General features: G+C 34.4%; 2 protein-coding genes across 7 annotated transcripts in view; one reads left to right on the top strand and one right to left on the bottom strand.

Annotated features, from left to right (window-relative positions):
• The window catches only part of LOC111436326 (sn1-specific diacylglycerol lipase beta), a 16683-nt gene extending 6942 nt beyond the window's left edge, over positions 1 to 9741 (bottom strand). For 2 of the 3 annotated variants that reach the window (XM_023074071.1, XM_023074072.1), the window contains exons 1-8: positions 9254 to 9741; positions 7370 to 7508; positions 5250 to 5469; positions 5014 to 5114; positions 2052 to 2173; positions 1894 to 1985; positions 1616 to 1721; positions 36 to 190 (exon numbers count right to left, since the gene is read on the bottom strand). In XM_023074071.1, the coding sequence (XP_022929839.1) occupies positions 36 to 190; positions 1616 to 1721; positions 1894 to 1985; positions 2052 to 2173; positions 5014 to 5114; positions 5250 to 5469; positions 7370 to 7508; positions 9254 to 9670 (1352 nt within the window). In that variant the 5' untranslated portion in view covers positions 9671 to 9741. Of the gene's footprint in view, positions 1 to 35; positions 191 to 1615; positions 1722 to 1893; positions 1986 to 2051; positions 2174 to 5013; positions 5115 to 5249; positions 5470 to 7364; positions 7509 to 9253 lie in introns of all 3 variants that reach the window. The other variant, XM_023074073.1, reaches the window with a different exon arrangement.
• An 872-nt stretch (positions 9742 to 10613) lies between these two features.
• Positions 10614 to 16413, top strand: LOC111436372 (vesicle transport protein GOT1). 4 transcript variants are annotated; one of them, XR_002709224.1, is made up of 8 exons: positions 10614 to 10793; positions 11422 to 11504; positions 11758 to 11849; positions 11971 to 12051; positions 13160 to 13257; positions 13333 to 13408; positions 15159 to 15299; positions 16034 to 16413. XR_002709224.1 is itself a non-coding variant. In XM_023074149.1 (7 exons), the coding sequence occupies exons 2-7, from the start codon at positions 11477 to 11479 to the stop codon at positions 15189 to 15191; spliced, it is 408 nt and encodes a 135-aa protein (XP_022929917.1). In that variant the 5' UTR covers positions 10614 to 10793; positions 11422 to 11476; the 3' UTR covers positions 15192 to 15587. The 4 variants fall into 4 exon arrangements, 2 of the variants coding, with proteins under 2 accessions (XP_022929917.1, XP_022929918.1); XR_002709225.1 differs by lacking the exon at positions 16034 to 16413 and adding an exon at positions 15669 to 15842; XM_023074149.1 differs by lacking the exon at positions 16034 to 16413 and having other exon boundaries at positions 15159 to 15587.
• The last annotated feature ends 3235 nt before the right edge of the window (positions 16414 to 19648 follow it).

Raw genomic sequence — 19648 nt, 5'->3', positions numbered from 1 at the left:
CAGAAGGAGAGAGAGAGAGAGAGAGAGAGAGAGACTTAATCAGCCCATCCAAGTCTTCTTCAGAAAGTGCGCACTCCCTACATAAGCCATCAGTTATGAGATCTTCAGGTGTCTCAGTTCCTCTTACGGCAATTACTACACATTTCACATCATGTAGAACCAGAACGAAGTATGCAGCTTCACACTTTGACTAAAAGCAGATGAAGCACCAAATGGTTAGAAAGATAACCAAAATCGAGAAATGATTTTGCAACTATAACAAAGCGATATAAAAAATCACGAAAAAGGAAATTTAATTTTTTTTTAAAAATATCAATCTTCCATATAGGATGCAAAAATGAAATGAAGAGACGAGCAAAATGATTTATATGCAGCTGACAAGAAGTTATGCTGAATAAGAAACCAGTTTAATATTCTGACAATCCATCATCGACTCATCATAATTTATTTTTTCCTTTCACAAAAGGCTAGCATTGTAGTTTAATATCCCAGTAGGCCATTGGAAGACCAAAGGTATCACGATCAATTTTTGCATTGGGAAAGGACAAGGCCTTACGATGAACTGATGTTGTGTTGCTACATAAGAAGATCAGGCTTTCGAGGTGTCCAAGCTGTCATGCCTGCCTACAAGCATGTTTAGAAAAAATCTTTAAACCACCTCTGTCATAACCTTTTAGAATCAAGAAACGAACATGTTATTTTTTCTTGTTCATCAAGTCTATACATTCAGCAATGCACCCCTTTATTTTTTAGGTTTCTTCAGCTCAAAGCACATATTCTTCCTTTACATCTCTGAAAATTTTGTTACTTACAGGAATATTAATAAGATTCTTTATTATACTGCTGAGCCAACTGAGGCTGGTTCAATCCAAGTTGAGAATAATTTTTTAGGCAACCTTTGCTAGAAAAAAAAAATGATAACCTCAAGAATCAGCTTTCAAATCTAACTTTATTTCTCTTTCTTGAAACAAAAACAGATGAGATGAGCGGATCGCCATTGATGACTAAAGAAAAATAACCTTTAAAACCATTTAGAGAACTTCCACAACAGAGGTAGAACAGACGTGAGAGCTGAACTTATCAAGGGAGGTTAAGTTAACTAGGAGAAAGAACAAAGGGGGAGAGCAGGTGCCAATATCCAGAAATTATAAAGTCCATTACCTTTTTTCTATAAACAACACTGTTAAATTTGAACATGTTACCTACATCAAGGGATTTTTTTTTTCCACTAATAAATTGTTGGTGTCGACTTGGAAATATATTTACGAGAACTAAAACTACTATTGATTCACAAGGGATTGCAACAACAACCAAAAACCTACCCAAATCAATCATTAACTCATACTCAGTGTTGAAACCTTAAAACAATGAACAAATAAGGAAAAAAGTTAGAGAACATAAAACATAGGAACACAGTACTTTATAAGGCAGACAAGATCATTCAACAATCTTCAATTCCAATAAGTACCTATAATATGACCATGAAACAATGAATAAATAAGAGCAAAAATTAATCAAGTTAAACCCAAAACACTACCAGGTCTATCATTGCTAAAGTTTGCATAATTTCCATGCTTTCTGTGGAAGATAGATAAGAACCATAAAATAAAATCACCTGGTTAACACGCCCTCTTCGAAGTACTTCAGGTGATAATTTAACATATTTAAGAAAGGCTGCAGCATGGCCTCGCCACCAGTTATCGCCATGGAGTACAGGCCGCCTACAAAAGTGGGAAAAAAAGCAGATGAATTTAATATGGATAAAAATAGAGAAAATGTTAATAGATGAAAGAGAAACATAAGCACTCAGAATATCTTCTGTTATATTCAACCAAAGAATAATATATCTACATAACATACTGCATTGAGCAAAATTCTAGATAGAGGAACTACTTGTTACGAGTCCATGGAGTAAATATCCCTTGTCGATATACCCACGCACAAGGAAATAAGAGAGGGTTTCTTCCAAAATCAAGCAATGGCCCCTGCACAACATGGCTTAGATTCAATTTCTCATGACAAAAAATTGATCAAAGAATCATTCGATTTACTGTGTAAGCTGCTTCAGCAAATTTATGAAGAACAGCAGCTTCCTCAATTTTATCTATAGGTGCCTCCATGAGCTCTTCAGATATTTGTACTTGTTGGCCATGCCTCTGCAATAAAGCAAGACCTAAAGCAACATATTTTGGTGTTATTTGAGTATTGCATACATATCACTGGAAATCTAAAAATTCCTGAAAAATTATATAGAGACTAGATATTATAACTATATTAATGTAAAAAAGAAAAGTTTTCCTTTTTTTCATCTAATAGGAAACAACTTTCACAATAGTAGAAAATACTACAAAGGATAGAAAAGCAAACCACCCAGGCATCCAAGCACCCAAGATAGATTAAAAAAGCTCTTCAATTGCAAAATGTAGGAATTAAATAACTACAAAAAAGTCATTGAGAAAAGATATCAATGGAAATTACAAGGATTTCTTTTTTAAAGGGTGAAACAACAAAGAGGCCAATGAATTAAATAAATGCCATCCAATTGGCTATAACTATAGAAATAATATTAATAATAAAGACTGAAGCCACGAGGTAGTTGAAACAATAGTGACATCAAAATCATCCAACCAAAAATTCTCAACTACCTAAAAGATCTTTTATTTCTCTTCAACCACACCGCCCAAAAAAATAGAAGAAATAACAACAGGATTTCTTTTTTCTTCTTTTCTTCTTTCGCAATTTCATTGATTAAATAAAGTGATGCAAAGGGTAAAAACATACAAAGGGATTACAAAAAGCTTCTTCAGTTGGATATGAGAGAGAGTTTTAGCTATTGTTGCTATAGGCATTTGCATTTTAGGAGAGAAATTGGCGGTGAACACAACCCCTGATCCAAAGTCGTCTCTTTATACTACTTTTACCTTCAACATTTCATTGAGAAAATCTCAATCGACTTTATAAATCTCAATTGACTTTATCAAGGTCTTCTTGATGAGTAATCCTTGCCTCTTCTTTCTATGCCTTTCTTAGATGATTTCATTTACAATATATAGTCTCATGAAAGACATTTGCAATAAGAGATGCATCCAAAATTTGTCTTCCCTTGACAAAAGCTGATTGATAATCTACGTTTGTGGCTGGTAGGACCCACTTCAAAAGATTCAATAGCACTCCAGCGAGATAATCTTGTAAAGGCAGGGGGTAAAACTAATTAGCCTAAAGTCACCAACCCCTCTAGCATCCGTTCTCTTAGAGATAAAGCAAATATAGTCTTATTAATGCTCATCTTCATTATAACATTCTTAAAGAAGTCTTGGAACACCCCCAGAAAGTTGGCATTGAGGATTTTCCATTACTTTTAAAAAGTCGGCTTCGAGGACGTTCCATTAGTTTTTGAAGAATTTGACCGTGAAACCCTCGTGACCAGATGATTGGTTGAACCCAAGAGCCTTGACAGCATTCCAAATATCATCCTCAGTAAACAGTTCTTCCAGATGAGAACTTTGGTCAAAGGGGATTGGTTGGGAAAGGAAGATGTCTGTCACCCTCTTTCTTAAAGAATAGTTGCTTGTAAAATTCAGTAAATTCTTCTGCAATGGCTTTGTCTTGGAGTAGACTAACACCCGGTTCTGTAAGCAACTCCATAATAGACTTTTTCCTCTTTGTAACAGCAGCATATCTATGAAAAATTGAGTATTTTATCCCCTTTGAAGAACCATCGTGCCAAATTTCCTCGAAGGATGCTATCAACAGCAGGTCAAAATTTTGCACCATAATCAATTTGGGATAACTCCAAAGGTGGAGGAATTCCATTCTTTAAGAGCTAATTTGAGGCTTTTAAGCTTTTGAATAATGTCATGGTCAGGCCATCCAGAGAATGGGTTTTTGCTCCACCCATTTTCATGGAAAGGGAGGAAAGATAGTGCTTCAGCCACATTTTTCCAAATTTCATAGATGTTAGGGCCCAATTGACTGCCAAAAATCAGCAAAAGAGAATGATATAAGGTGGTTCTTTCAAGTCTGCTTGTTGATGCTTTCCCTTGAACAAGAGGTTGCATTCAGTGGCCTCAGTGTTGTCTTTTCCAGACTATTCTTCTTCAATTTCTGTAGATTTTCAATCATAGCAGCGATAAAACCACAAAGGTTATTTTGAAATTCAGTATAAGTTGAGCTACAATCTAAAGGATTTAGGGTCTAAGATGAAACCCAAATCAAACCACTAAAGCAATGACCTAATGTATTGAAAGTGCGCATATTCCAATAATGAAGAGGTAAGTTCGTGATTTTAATCCAACCTCCTTAGCCTTAAATGAGTTCTAGGTTACTATGCTTGCTGATGTCCCATTTTTCAAAATTCAAATGGAAATGGCCAACATTTGACCAATAACCCCAAGGACCAAGGCCAACTAAAAGATTAGCATCTTCCAATTGAATTAAAGCTTAATGGTTCCAAAGTGGACTTCGATGACCATATGAATATCTTTCCAATCATCATGCACATTCAACGAAAAAATCACCAGCAAGGAAATCCAATTTAAACCACTAACAGATGGAGAAGAAAAAGGGATGAATGATTGTACAATGTCTACATTCTTAGTGCTGCACTTCAAAGGCTAAGAATCCTTCAAGCCAAGCTTCTCAAACTTTTATGACAAAATCTCTCAACCTATTCCAAAAAGTAAACCGATCATGCTTTAAGGAACAAGGAATACTAATCACCTTCCTTCCATCGGATATTGGCACACACGATACAATCAATAATTTCTCCCGGAGGAAGCCAACGTTTCTGAATTCTGGTAGTATCAAACCCAAGAACTAAGAAGGAAGGAGAGAAGAAGACCAGATGAATTCATTTAAACTAATTTCACATTAGCGAGTTGCTGAATTCTGATGCATACTGCAACAAGATTGCCTGTCTATCTAAAAGATCCAGACATGTATCAAATGAAATATAGCAAATGCGAAATGACATAAGAAGACTATTCCAAAATTGTGCAGAGTTTCAAATTAAACCTGCCAAAAATTCAAAATGCCCTGTGCCAGAAGAACGGTAAGCAACAAGATCACCCAATAATTGTGCCACTGAGAAGACCTCATCTTCTTCCATGACGCTCCTAAAACATGGCACCGGGATAGGAAAATTAGGAATATAGTGTAACACAAATATAGAGCATATAAGGAAAACCCCATATCGAAAAGAGAGAGAGAAGAAGAAGGAGAAGGAGAAGGGGAAGGAGGAGGAAACATACAAGTATTTGGAACGTCCCATACAGCATAATGCCTCACGAATTCCATGATCAAACATCTCACTGTAGTGTGCTTTCCATGCATGATCTTGAGTTGCATAAAATGACCTCCACCTTAGAACATCCATACCAGCAAAACACTGAACCAGTGCAACAAAGCACACCAAGATTGTAAATAAAACCAGTAGCTTTCGTTTCCACCATCTTTGATTTGAGGCCACCACTGCATCACAAGTGTACAACAGAATGTCAAAGTCTCAAACACTCACGCATGTGGACACCAAAAACAAACATACAGAACAGGGAAAAGGAAGACACAGAAGTCCTTCTGACCACTGGATAGGGAGATAATAGAAGTACTCTTCAAGTAGAGCTATGATTTAGGATGGAGGGGAAAGGGAGAAGGAAATAAAAAGGAGAAAAAGACAAAAGAAAAACAGGATGCGAAGAAACTTTTAGGCAAGAAACGATCAATGACAAACCAAAACCTAACAGTTCCAAGCTTCATCCATATTCCCTTTATTTATTCTCAAAATCCACTCTCTCCTTCCAAAAGATAGAAAAGGTAGCGACATCATGATATCCTATTCCTTTCTTCTATACAATATAGACATCGAAACAAGAAAGCCCTTAACAGAGAGAGAGCACACCACAAGATGTCCAAGATCGATGATAGGTAAACAAAAGAAAACATCACGCAAAAAAGGTGGTCTAAACATTCCCAACTGATTCACATAAAACATCTCAGAGAGTCAAGGGAGCTTGCAGAAATATTTTCATATTTCCTCAAGAGAGTTTATCTTATGAAGGATTTCTAACCAAACAAGAAAATTGATTTTTCTTTTAATTCATATTTAAAACAATATAGATGGCACCCAGCAATTACCTTGCTTCAAGAAACACATCCTAGATGTCACACAAAACAAAATGATGTTCAATTTGAAGGAAATTTAAGTTGTTGAATACAGCTCATTGATGTCTTTATTAAGTTCAGTGTTCTTCAGTTCAAAGATGATAAGATTGGTTGGAAAATTGTGGTCTGGAAGAAGATCAGATTGACTGTTTTGTGCAATCTGGAAGTCAAAAGACCAAGAAAATCAGTGTGTTGGCTTGGATTATGCTTAATGGTCACCGTAAATATGGTTGAATCTCCCCAGAAAAAGGTTCCCAATTAAGCTTTGTAGCTCTCTATGAGTGTTTTTAGTTTTGCAGATAATTTAAGCCAACGTCTAAGTTTCCTTTCAATGCCCTTATGCATTACAGTGCTGGTTCTCTTTGTTTCATATTTTCCATATCCATTGGGTTTTCTTGAAAGACTTCAGAAGTAATCTATTTCAGCTTCTTCATGGGTCATCCTTGTCTTCCCAGGTGCATCTTTGGGTCAACGACATCAGATACATTTGATCTGAATTATGGTGCTTAAAGAACCAAAGAATTTTTGAAGATAAGAGCAATATGGATGGAATGTTTTGATATTGCTAAGCTTTAAGGCTTCTGTTTTCTTTTTTCTTTTTTTTCTTTTTTTTCTTTTTTTGTCTTATTCTCCTTGTGACATTTATATTATAGTAATTGCGGTGCTTTTATTCACTCCATAGGTTTCTTTGGATTTGTATTGGTTTTTTTTTTTTTCCACTCCTTCGGGAGTTTGTATCTTTGAACACTTTATCCTTTCTATTAATCAATGAAAAGTATGTTTCTTGTTCAAGAAAAATTGTAGTGTTATATAAACAAAATTCCAGCTGCTGAGATTTCAACAAAAATATTGTATGGGAGTAGAAAACAAAAGCCTTTTGGAGTGCACACTCTAAACATAAAGAATCAGAGTAATCAAGACAAACAATAAGCTTTTGTAACTAAAAACCAAGATAATTAAACCAACTATAATACAACAGCTTGATAACAAGAAAAACTGACCATTGATGGAGACAGCCTGTGCCTAATGATTCATTGATCCCAATTGAACACAGCAGAACATAAAAAGAGAGATCAAAGCAAGCAATGCAGTCAATAGAAACAAAGCTTATTCCATCATGGTGCCTAGGCCCAGATACCCTCCAGCCACAACAATATTGAATAAGAGAATAAACTGCAATATGAAGAATGAGAGACTTCACCCACCTTACCTAAAGCACAGCCAGTTGAAGTTTCATCATGAGCAATGTAGTTTGCCATATGGTAGATTAAGTAAACTGCTCCCCCCAATTGCAGCATTACGATGACTAGAGCAAAACGGGTCCACCAAAGCCATTTTTTATACCTCAACTGTTCATCAACCAGTACATTGAGAATAAATACATCAACACCATAACAGAAACAAACATAAATAATCCATTATACTTTACACCTGACAGCAACGGAATCTGAGGAAAAGGCCTACCCCCTAAAACCTGCCAAATTCAAACTACACTCTATCAAACAAAAAAAAGCTAAGTTGTCCAAGTTCTGACCACTTAACCTTATATTCTCAATAAACTTGTGGTTCGAGGATCAGGTGTGGAACCAACTAACCAAACTTAGACATTGATAACGCATCATAACAACCTATATTTCTCTATCACTGTCAAAAAAAGGAAGGCCAAAGACGCCAAGTTGCCACCATAGATTCATCGCTTTTAGGCCCAATTTCCTTCTTAAAACTAGACCCTTCAGACTACTGGATAACACCTTCAAATGGCTCAAGCTGTATGCACTTCAAATATTCAACCCCATCCTGCCAAGAACCCTCTCTTCAACCCACCACGGTAGAAAGCACATCCTCTTTTAAGCCCTTTATTCTCCCTAAAGCTTGCCTAAAATGTGGTTTCACCTAGTAACTACAAAGATGACACATTTGAAAACTTACCCAAACCACAGACAGAAACTTGTGGAGAGGAACCACTCAAGTCACCCTCCTTTTCTCATGTGCGATCAGAGCACTAACCTAAAACCAGTTATACCTTCATCCTTTGCAACTATCAATTGCCTACTACCTCAACCAGTGTTTTTTAAAGCTTGATGTGCAAGCACAATAGCCTTCTGACGCTTAGGTTCCAGGCATAAGAAAATGCAGCGGCAGTAAGAAATCCAACTTCTCTTTAAACGTTCTCCCATCCACTTCTTTCCATACCTTTTGAAACAATCAAGGAAGATCTTCCCTCCTACTCTACCACAATGACACAACCATCTCCCACTGCTGAACACAAATTAAACCTGAATGAGAGTTTCCAAGAGACAACTACTCCTAAAGAAACCCACCACGTTCGAAAGAGAAACAAGAATGGAGAGGCAGCCCCTCACTCATGCTAATGTACTCCGTCGAAGACTCATATTTGACACTCTCCCCTCACATATTTCCCTCTACCACCATGTTTTTCTCTACATATCTCTTACTACATTTAAATATCGTCCTTTCAATTTTCGCAACAAGGGGAAGTCCTTCCCAACTCTCACAGGCGAGAGAGAGGGATAGAGAGAGAGAGAGAGAGAGAGAGAGAGAGAGCAAGCTAGTCATCCCACTAATGGATTCATAACTAAGCTACTTCCAATACCATACACTAATATACATAACATTCCCCCTCAAGTTAGCTGCTCCATTATGTTTGTAAAAGTATATCTCAATTGCTTCTGAGTCTTCACATATTTTGTGAACTATAAAACTTGTTGTATATGTTCACTAGTAAAACGAAAGTAAGCTTCATGGCATATAGTTTGTTTATGAAATGCTTGATGAGAAACAGCAACGGGTGTTGCTTGGTTGTCACTAGTCACAACATCATAATGGAGCGATTGTAAATATTCGATGGTTATAAAACTAACCAAAACAACTATTGAAACAGATAAATAGACGCAGGGTTCGTTTTAGCTATGTGAGGCAGGAAAACAACAAACCATTGAACCTAAGTCCGTTTTGCTCTCGCAATACCAAATTCATGCTCATATTTCGTATCTAAAAACAAAAGTTGCCCCTAAAACCTGCTTCGTCAAATTCACAAAACAGAAGAATGAATGTAGAGAAAGTGGCCAAATACCCGTCTCTCGCGACGCATAACGGTGTCGACAACAGCAGCAGTATCACCAGGAGATTCAAGAATGGTTCTGGCCGTAGCCTCCTGAGCAATGCCGCTCTGAACCATGGCAACGATTCTGATGCATGAAACGACGGAGACCCCCACAAAGGGGAGGATATATTGGCGTTCACAAGCGGGATAAACAACGACGACGAGGAATACGCCAAGAAGGGCGACGGCGGCATTGGAAATGCCCAAAACAATTGTGGAGAACCGAATATTCTCTAGCTTTGACGCCCCCATAGCCTCCGTCCTACTTCGAATTGGACACCATGGCGATGGAAACGTGGGGACTGGCGATGGAATTTGATAGCTGGAATTCGAAGGAGAATCGGAGGGAATCAATGGTTCGTGTATGTCGGAATTTCCATGGTCCATCCTCCTCTCCGTTCGTCCAACAACGTCTTCTCGATCCCACTTTTCGCGCGTCCAGTGGAAATACAAGGACATCCAAGCTTTCTTAAATTTCGTCAATTTTTGTCTTTTTCTTTTTTATACTATAAATTATCAATCATGTGATTGCATTAGTATAACCTCTTTAGCTATCATTTATTTAATATTTCTTTTTCAAGTAACGGCAAGACACCCCTATACGATTCACGATAGTATCGTAATTCAGAGATTGTGACACATGTATATGTAGTTGCATATTTAATTTCCTAATCCTATGTTAGAATAAGATATATGCATTTTATTATTTGAATTATTTTATTTGTATTTGTATTTGTTTTTATTTTTAAATTCCAGCGTTATAGCTTGAAATACGTAAGTCCGATAATATTTTTTTAGCAGTGATCGTATATATATGTATATATATATCGAATTTAAATTGAGTCCGTAAATAAAAATTTTATGATTTAAATTAGTCGATAGATTATACATTTTTTATTATGATACACATTTATTATTTAACCTTTGGAAGGTAAATTTTAAAATATATATTTAAATTAAATGTAATTCTCCATTAATTTTTTTAATAAATTAATAAATATTTTACCATTAACATTTTACATTTATTAAAAATTAAAAATTGAATATAAAAATCGAAAATGAAATAGAATATGATTAAATTATTAAAAAAAAAGTCCAAACTAGAGTTGGTATTAGTTTTATTTTAATTCTCGAAATTTGAATTTATTTTAATTAATTGACAAAAAAATATATATATATTTAGATAAATTCGCCAATTTTTTATTATTACATTCCCAAATTATTTTACGACAGAACAATGTCTGCCTAGATTTGTTGTCGTATGCGTTCAAATTAGTTTGAGGGGTATTTTTGACATTTCAACCCCCAAAATACCCTCTCGAGTCCTCGACCGGTTTTCTTCTGCTTCAGTTCATTTCTCCGTTACTCTCTTCCTCTGTTGCTTCGTTCCTGATTCTGTCTGAAATCGAATTTAGGGTTCTTCTTACTGCAATCTCGACGTCTACCTATGAATTGCAATTGAAATTTTTTGGCGAATCGAGCTCAACTCTGTCCTCACTCGTGTTGAAATGTAATAACTTCCTTTTCCGCTCTTCGTTGATTTCTTCATCTTTTTTGTTTCTTCTCTGTATTAGGTTGCATATGGACGGGAAAGGTTAATTGTTTTTCCGCGTTTGTACTTTTTGGTTAAGAATAGAAGAATGCTTTTCTTTTTCTTTTTTTTTTTCTTTTTTTTTTTTCACCTTTGGTCAACTGTAATTATGATTTTTCTTATTAAATCCGAAGTTTTAAGGTTGTGTATTGGCGAGTTTCAAGTTTTGCAAACTACTGTATGATAGACCTGGAAAGCGTTTGATTTAGACAGGATGGGATACTAGATGTTTCCTAGGGCATTTGGTCCAGTAATTTAGTCTATGCTAGGATCGAAGACTGTGATCTTGCAGTTCAAACACACCTCGCACACACAATCTTGAACAGTCAATTCGGAGAGTAGGAGTTTTTATTTGTTTGTTTGTTTGTTTTTTATTCCACTAACCTCTTCATTTCTTTATTCATGTCATAGTGATTAGTAAGTCAATAGTTGACACTTGCAAGTTGTTGATATAATCGTACCAGGTTTACTTATTCCTTTCCTGAATTTTATTAAGCCCAGTTTCTCATATATAATGTTAGTTTTGGTGTTTCTTTAATTTTGGCAGTTGGTGCTTCTTTGTCCGACTGCCAATCCGAGTGGCATAACAGCCAGTCAACACAATGGCCTATGAATTGACTGAGCAAAAAAGTGAGCATTACATACAGTGTATTTCTAGCCTTAATGTGCTTCACTCATTTCTACTTGGTTATATCAGAGTCACCTCGTTTTATTCTTAACTATTCTCATTTCATGGGAATGGACATCTTGAAAAAATAAGGCATTCTTTCATGGAATTTCTTCTCTGTATTGGTTGGTTTTCAAGAAATTTGAGAATACTAGTGCTCTTGGTTCAGATCTGCAATAGAAAACAGTTAATAGGTGCATCTTTTTTCAAATGCAGAAGTTGGACTTGGGCTGATTGGTTTTGGCTTGTTTTTCACATTTTTGGGTGTAATCCTTTTCTTTGACAGGGGATTGCTTGCTTTAGGAAATGTAAGTTAATTCCAAAGTTCGATGTTGCTTTCTGTATTTATCAGGACCCTATTGTGCTCAACATACCTAATGCTTTTGTTATACATTGTCCTCTTTTCTTTTATTGTACGTATTTTATCAGATATTTTGGTTAGTTGGAGTGGGACTCTTACTTGGTTGGCGTTCTACATGGAATCTTTTTACCAACCGAGCAAATCACAAGGTACAACAAAGTACTTATTATGCCCGGAGGAGGTTTGGTCCCTTACTAGGTTCCATGCATCTCTTAGGGCTCCATACTTGCATTTATACCTTAGGTTTATACAATTATTCCTTAGGTTTTGTTTTTGTTAGATTTTCCTTTTCTGTTTTAGTTCGGCTCATTTTTGTGGAGGGGGTTTTTTTAATGTCCCTGAATTCTTTAATACCTTCTCAACGAAAGCTTTGTTCCATTGAAAAAAATGGCGAAGTACTTATCATGCCAGATTTAAAATTGGTTATACATTTTTTACCTAGTTTAGAAGATATTTCGAGGATAGAATGATAGGAGTAAAAGATAGTGGTATCAGGCATTGTTAGTTTACTGCAAATGTGGATCATGTAGATTTCTAGTAAATAGTGTGCCAAATAAATTAGATGAGACATTCAAAAGCCTATGAATTTCTGAAATTCTTTTGAGTGCTTCCCTCATTGATCATGAAATCATTTTTGTGTACACAAATAGAAGGATTTCGTCAAAGTTGAATAAGTGGATAAAAGGTGTATTTACATAAATCAGCATTTATGTGAATGTGCATTTATATATGTACGGATATCTGTTTTTGTAAGGATAACTATTTCATTTTCCGAAGATACTTCTCAAGGGGATCACAACTCCAAAAATAATATGATTTCCAAGTTAAATAGCAATATATATAATATTCTTTTTTTTTTTTCTTTTTTTTGATAAGATATTTAGGGATATATATGTGCACATAATTCAAGTGAAGGCTGATTTTACTAGATTCTGGCAGCCATGGATGGAAAGAACTAGGTCAACTTCCAAAAATCTAGATAGAGATAGTTTAACTATCCCAGGATGAAGATTAATAATTCTATTTCATTATTTGTCAACTTTCTTTTTATTTAAGTTACCCCGTCTTTAATCATTATCAGTAATTTCGCAATCTCTCGACTTTCAGATTAGATCCTTTTTATATCCTTTCATTTTTTTATAGGAATTGTCTGAACAACCTTTGGTGTCAGGAGACTAAATTTTAAAGATTAAAGAATAAAAATAGTCTTATATGTTGGAAATGTCATGAACTTGAACCATCTTTTTTAATTTTCAGGGTTCTGCATCCTTTCTTCTTGGCCTCTTCTTCATTTTTGTTCGCTGGCCCATAATCGGCATACTCTTGGAGATATGTGGCTGTTTTGTTCTCTTTGGGTTAGTTTCTCTAAATTTGAAACTATGAGCTTAATATCAATGACATCTCTCTTACACCCAACGTCTCTAATGTAGGGGTTTCTGGCCCTCAATTAAAGGGTTCTTGTACCAGATTCCAGTTCTTGGGTGGATACTTCCATACCCCATCATGGTATGGCTTAGTTCCTTTTGTTCATATGCCTCTTAGATTTATTTTCATGTGTAATGTCTCCTAGAAAATGATTTAGTAGCATTATTCATTCTTGGTCAAATAGTGGCCATTACTAGAGGGTAACGTTATGTACTTCTTCCCCTTACGGTTGAGCTGTGTAGTGTTTAAATAAATTTGGTTTCTTGATATTAACTTGTGGTGGTTCTTTTTTTTTTTTTTCATACTTGAAGAGTTATTTGCTAATCATACCATGTTCAACGTCCATTTGTGACTCCTGCCCAGATGAGGTTAAGAAATTTTGTAATTTGCCGCGAAATTATGGGAGGAGAAGTTAAATATTTTCCTTCTTTTAACAATTTAAAATGATTTTTGTCAGAGATCTCCCAACTTCTTTTAATGTAGATTGTAGTTTTATCATTGGGGTCCAATTATTAGTCGAAGATATTTGGTATTCAATAAAGTCTTGATATTTAATATTTCAGTTAGCTCAATAGATGTTCCCAAATAAGTATCAGATTCATGGCTGCTTGATCATATTGAAGAGCCTTCACTACTATCTCCAACCGTTTGAGAAAATTTTGTAGGGTCTTATTCTTTCTTTGTTTGATATTAAACAATTATCGCAAAGGTCCACGTCACTCATTAGGTGTTGGTATTTAAAGATTTTTGCTACTATTTTTTATCTCTTATTTAAAGTTTTATTTTTTTGACACAATTTTATTATAGTTGTTAAAATGTCTCTTTTATATAGCTGTCTTTTGTATTAGACTCTTTTTTATGTTGCTTTATTTTTATTTTTTTATTGTCCATTTGTTTACATCTGTTATAAAAGACTGTGGTTTTTCATAAGTATGAATAAAACCAAAAGATAGAAGATAGGTACGAAATGATCAAATCATCAACCCTTTCACAACTCTACTGGAATTTATAGAAAGACGATTCAAGCCTGCCATTGATTAAGGAAAAAAAAAACAACCGAAAAAAAAAAGAGAAGAAGAAAGTTTAGAATGAGGCAAGTAAAGATGAGTTAAAATATGTTTTCAGAGCGGAAGTCCACAAGAACACTTTTCTTTTTCTCCAGGATTTTTTTTTTTTTTTTTTTGCTTTAGACAGAAATCTCGAATGTATTTTCTCTAATTGTCAAGTAGGCACACAGACTTTGAAGTATGAGCTTACAGGTCTCCTAGACATGTCTATTTTGGTCCTGTAAGTTGAGGAAAATAACACAACCTACATGAGAGATTAACCCAGTCTTCAACCAGTGTAAATGGTTGTTTTCTCTGTTCAATGTCCCACTTCAAAAATACCCATTAGTTTGCTTTACCTCAATATCAGATTAATTTTTTTGACATCTGAAGAAATGGGGATATTTTCTATTGTTGTGGCTTTTGGTTCACTTTGTTAACAATTTGAATTACTTTGGCCCTGTTTGATATTCCGATTTTGTTTCTTTTTTTCTATTTTGAAGATTAAGCTGATTTATTTATCTCCCTGTTATTTTCTCTTTTTACGCTCCTTTTGAAGTCTTCGCGAAATTATAAAAGTGCATATCATATTGTTTTAACTTTTAAAATTTAGCTTTGATTGTAAAAGTAGTTTAAGACCGTAGTTCAAATGTGCAAGTAACATATAGAATGTAAGAATGGAGTCATTATCAAACAGATTGGCTCCCAGATTTTCTGATATATAATTTACCGCTTTTAAGAATTATTGCTGGTCTAGCTCTAAGGCACTGAATTGATTATTGCAGATTCTCGAAAGTTTGTGGAGAGGCTCACGTTAATCACTTCAAATCTGTAAGCGTATGTTCAAATGAGAGTTGACAACGAACTAATCCAATTGTAATTAGATTTCATCTTCAGATGCTGCATTTGAATGGAAGATCCTGAAGGTTAGTACATTGATTCTCAGATTCTTTAACTCTGAAAAAAAACACGGTGAAGCAGCAGATTCATAATATAGCTTTTGCATGTTGTTTGGAACTTCTTACGTGGTATACGTGCACTTTACATTTTTCTTTTGTGCTGAAGACTGGAACTGAGCATGAACATTAGCTCTCTCCCTTGACCTTTTAATCATTTTTTTTTTTTTTTTTTGGCTTATTGTTTCCAACTGTCTTGTACCAAATCATATTCTTAGAACATTCTTCCAGTTATTCATATGGCTGGCTGTTGGTTATCTTGTCTTTGAGGTTATTACTTATCCCTCTTGATGATGCTGTTTTTGTTGAAATATTTTTGGGGTTTCATTTGATTAACAGGTGCTGCTGTTTGGTTGTGTTCTTTATGAAATGAATTTGTACCTTTCTTTTGATGAAGTTGTGTTAAAAGTTCACATTGGCATTGATCTTGGTTGAGAAAATTTTGATGGTAGTTGGCTCAACAAGGCTATCCTATACATTAAAAAGCTAATAAATAAGATTTTGAGACTGGGATGAAGATTTGAACCTCGAACCCAAGTGATTTAAATGGAACATCACAAACCCTTAACTACCGCAGCTCTTGGGAGGCAAGAATAATCATGACCAACATTAATAACTATAAGGTTGGAGAAGTGCTTTAGTTTTGCATTTATTGTTGAACCCCCCAAAAAAAGTCGTGTGGTTTTGGGTTTTAATGTATGCAGCTGCAAATTGTGGGACCAAAATTGAAGTGTAGAAGCAACATCCTTGTGGTTGAATGCAATCAAGTGTGTGAAGCAATTGATTACAAGCACAGAGCCAAAGGGTGGCACCCACATCCTTAAATTAAATTCAACTATCATTGTGAGTAAATGAATCTTTATTCGTGAATGGCACTCTTTTTCTTACAAAAATGTGCAAAATTGCTCTTGTTTTAATTCAATTTGTTCTACTCAGGAGGCCTACTTTATTTTAAACTTTAGTTATTGCTAGCTGTGGAAATGGTCCTTCTAAAGTATAAAATTTGAGATTTTAGGTGTGACTAAATTGCAAACATGATCCTATTCAATTAGGATCGAGTCACATTGATAAAATTTAGTGGTTGATATTCAATATACTTTTTAATTTGATTGATATCTAGTTTGTTCTGTTCATCAAGATTAACTATATCTCAATTGATTAAAATATTTATCATTCATTTAGTGGTATATGATTTGACTCTTTGACCATCAATTGTCGTTATATCTAAACCTTGCTTTGAACTTTGTATTGCTGTTTTTTTTTGTATACTCTTTAACTTGAAAAAAAAAATAAATAAATATGTTAAAAATTGTCTTACTATTATTGGATGGACAATGGACAATGTTTATTTATATACTCCATCGTCTCCTCTTTAATTTCATCTCTCTTGTTTCAATTGATGACTAACAATTCTAGGTATACAGACATCTTTTCCCTCTCTTCTTCAATATCCTATCCGGAGATAAGCAATGCTCTCACTTCTAAGCATACCTCAAGAACTAGTTTGAAACTCACTTTCCTTCATTGGTTTAATTCTTATGCAAAATTTCTTAACAACCAAAGAGGATCAAAAACCTCAAGTTACAAGTATCAAATCCCACACGATGGATCGCCAAATAAAAAATAAGTGGTTAACAGAAGAGTATATTCGATTACTAGGGAACCCTATAAAATTGATCATTCTTTCTTTCTTTCTCCTACTAGTAGTCTTCAAAATTATGACCCAAATTCTCAAAGGTCTCTAGATATGAACGATGAATCGAACCGGGAACCGGGGAGGAAGGGAAAGACGAAGAAGGAGATGGAAATGGGAAGAAATGAATTTGAAGGGGAAAGATAATAAAAGGATTGGGAAGAAGTTAGGTGTTGAAGTTGTGAAGAGGTTGGCAAAAGAGTAGGTCCTCAAAATACGAGGTGTTTCATTCAATTCTCTTCACACTTGAGAAGGAAATAAAAGAAAATAAAGGGATATTAAAGGAGAGAGTGTCGGTATGGAGCAGTTAAAGAACATTTAAAATCCCATTAAATTGGATTCATGCCTCCAACAACAACCACACCACACACACACACACATACACATATATATCCAATTTATTGTTGTTTGTTGGATTTGGTAAGTAATGAACTTTAAATCCCTCATTTACTTCCCTCTCCTACTTCAATTTTAGTGCTTTCGCTTTAATTTTAGCTCACCCATTTAAAGTATATAAAAATTTTCGATCGAAACGTTAGACCTTCGAATCTCCAGCTACACGTTATGTAGACTAATATTTTTTAAAGATCATGATATTGTAATTTCGTCACATAATTGATGAAATTACAAAATTTATTCACCAAACTTTTCTAAATGGTAAGAAACAACGGTTTATGCATTTGAATTTTGAAATGTAATTCTATATCATCTCTCACTTTCATTACAAAAATGTAATTCTAATCGAGGTACATTTAAACATATATATTGTCTAGCCTTGTTGATTAAAAATTTCTAAACTTACTCATATATACGTTCGAATATAGTTTAGTAAATAAGATATCGTAATTTCGAAATTATCCTACGAGAGTTAAACTCTCTCTTCGTTGTCATGTGCTAAACGTATAAAAGAGAATGGGCTCTCTTGTAGCGTGTAAAATGTTTGAGATGGAATTTCTTTCGACTTTTCAAATAGTTATAATAATCATGACACTAAAATGATTTACATAAGTAAAGTCTGACATAATTTAAAGCTTAAATCGTTGAGAATTGTTAGAATCATGCATTGACTAATTAGAAAAAATTACGAGTATGTAAAAAGTAAACTCATGAAAATTTATGTTCAAAGTAGACAAAACATCGTATCAATGTGTAGGTTCGTTATTCCTAACATGATATTCAAGACATGCCCTTATATTCTTAGTCATCTCAATAGAATACTCAAGTGTCAAACAAAGAAGTTGTGAGTCTCAAAGGTGTAGTCAAAACGACTTAGGTGTCGAACAAATGGTGTATTTTGTCCAAGGGTTCTAGAGAAAGAATCGAACTTCAATTAAGAGTAGGTTGTTCGAGGGCTCCACAGAAAGAGACACTTAGGGGAAGATTGTTAAAGTCCCACGTTGACTAATTAAGAGGAAGATCATAAATATGTAAGTGATTGACACTGTTTCCATTTAGATGAGACATTTTTTGAAAAATGAAAAGTATAAGTTACGAGAGGTTATACTAAAAATAGACAATATCATACGTAAATAGACAATATCATACGTAACAGTCTGTTATTCTTAACATATATTTTAACATATATAATAGTACATGTGCGTAGGTCTACAAAGTATAGAAAACTCTTCATAAGAAGTCTATTAATTATTTTTTATGACAAACATTCACGAACGGTTTAGAGCTTATAAAATCAAATAATATATCATCTTTTGACATGTCAAATAAATAAAGAATAACGTACTACTATTGCACTATAAATATTTTCTCGCTCATTAATCTAGTAGCCCATTTAAACCACGTTGCATAGATCTAAGCTTACGTACAAATGCATGTTTTTTCTTTTTCTTCGAGAATCATCTAAACTATACAAAAGGTCGTTAAAATTTCATTTGTTATACTATGTTCATATTGACCTATAAAATGTAGAACTAAAGAAAATTTGTTTAGCATAATACTCAGTCCCACATCAGGCGAAGATAAGTACCTTCTCGTACTAAAACAGATGTCCATAGGATTGGGCAGAGATAAAAAAATCCTCCCGAGGAAAATTTTTCCAATTATATATATTTAAAATTATTCATTTCAAAGAATAATTTTCACTTTTTAATATAATTTTTATTAAAAAATATAAAACATCCTAATAAATCAAACCATATAAGAAGTATTTTATTTGTGAGGTTAAAAATTAAAGGAATACACAGACATGTCATAGGCTGATTTTGAATTGAAGTTTTGATATATGTATGATCAAGGGGGAGCGGGTGGGGTAAGGATTTAGGTAGGGGTAGGAATAGGAGTGATGACTATAATGACTGTTCTCGGTCTCATTTAGTTAACGGAGAGAAATCTCTCTCCACTTCCTCCTCATCATTCCTTACTTTATTTGAATATAGTTCTCGTGGATTAAATAGATATCTCTACATACGTATAATTTAAATTTAAAGAGGGAGAGGTGTGTAGATTTGAGGCATAAATGCAAAGAAAGATGAGAGAAGAGAGTAGGATTTTTGAAACATTTAAGTGATATCCACTTGTCAACTTAAATGCCTCTGCCTTCCAAATTTAATAACCAAAACTCTCTCTCCTTATGCATGTCTATGTGTGTGTGTGTGTGTGTATATATATG

Source organism: Cucurbita moschata, unplaced genomic scaffold (genome assembly GCF_002738365.1).
Source record: "Cucurbita moschata cultivar Rifu unplaced genomic scaffold, Cmos_1.0 Cmo_Scf00053, whole genome shotgun sequence".
Lineage (NCBI taxonomy): Eukaryota > Viridiplantae > Streptophyta > Magnoliopsida > Cucurbitales > Cucurbitaceae > Cucurbita > Cucurbita moschata.
Note: the sequence above shows the minus strand (reverse complement) of the source record. Positions and strands in the feature narration are given on the sequence as shown.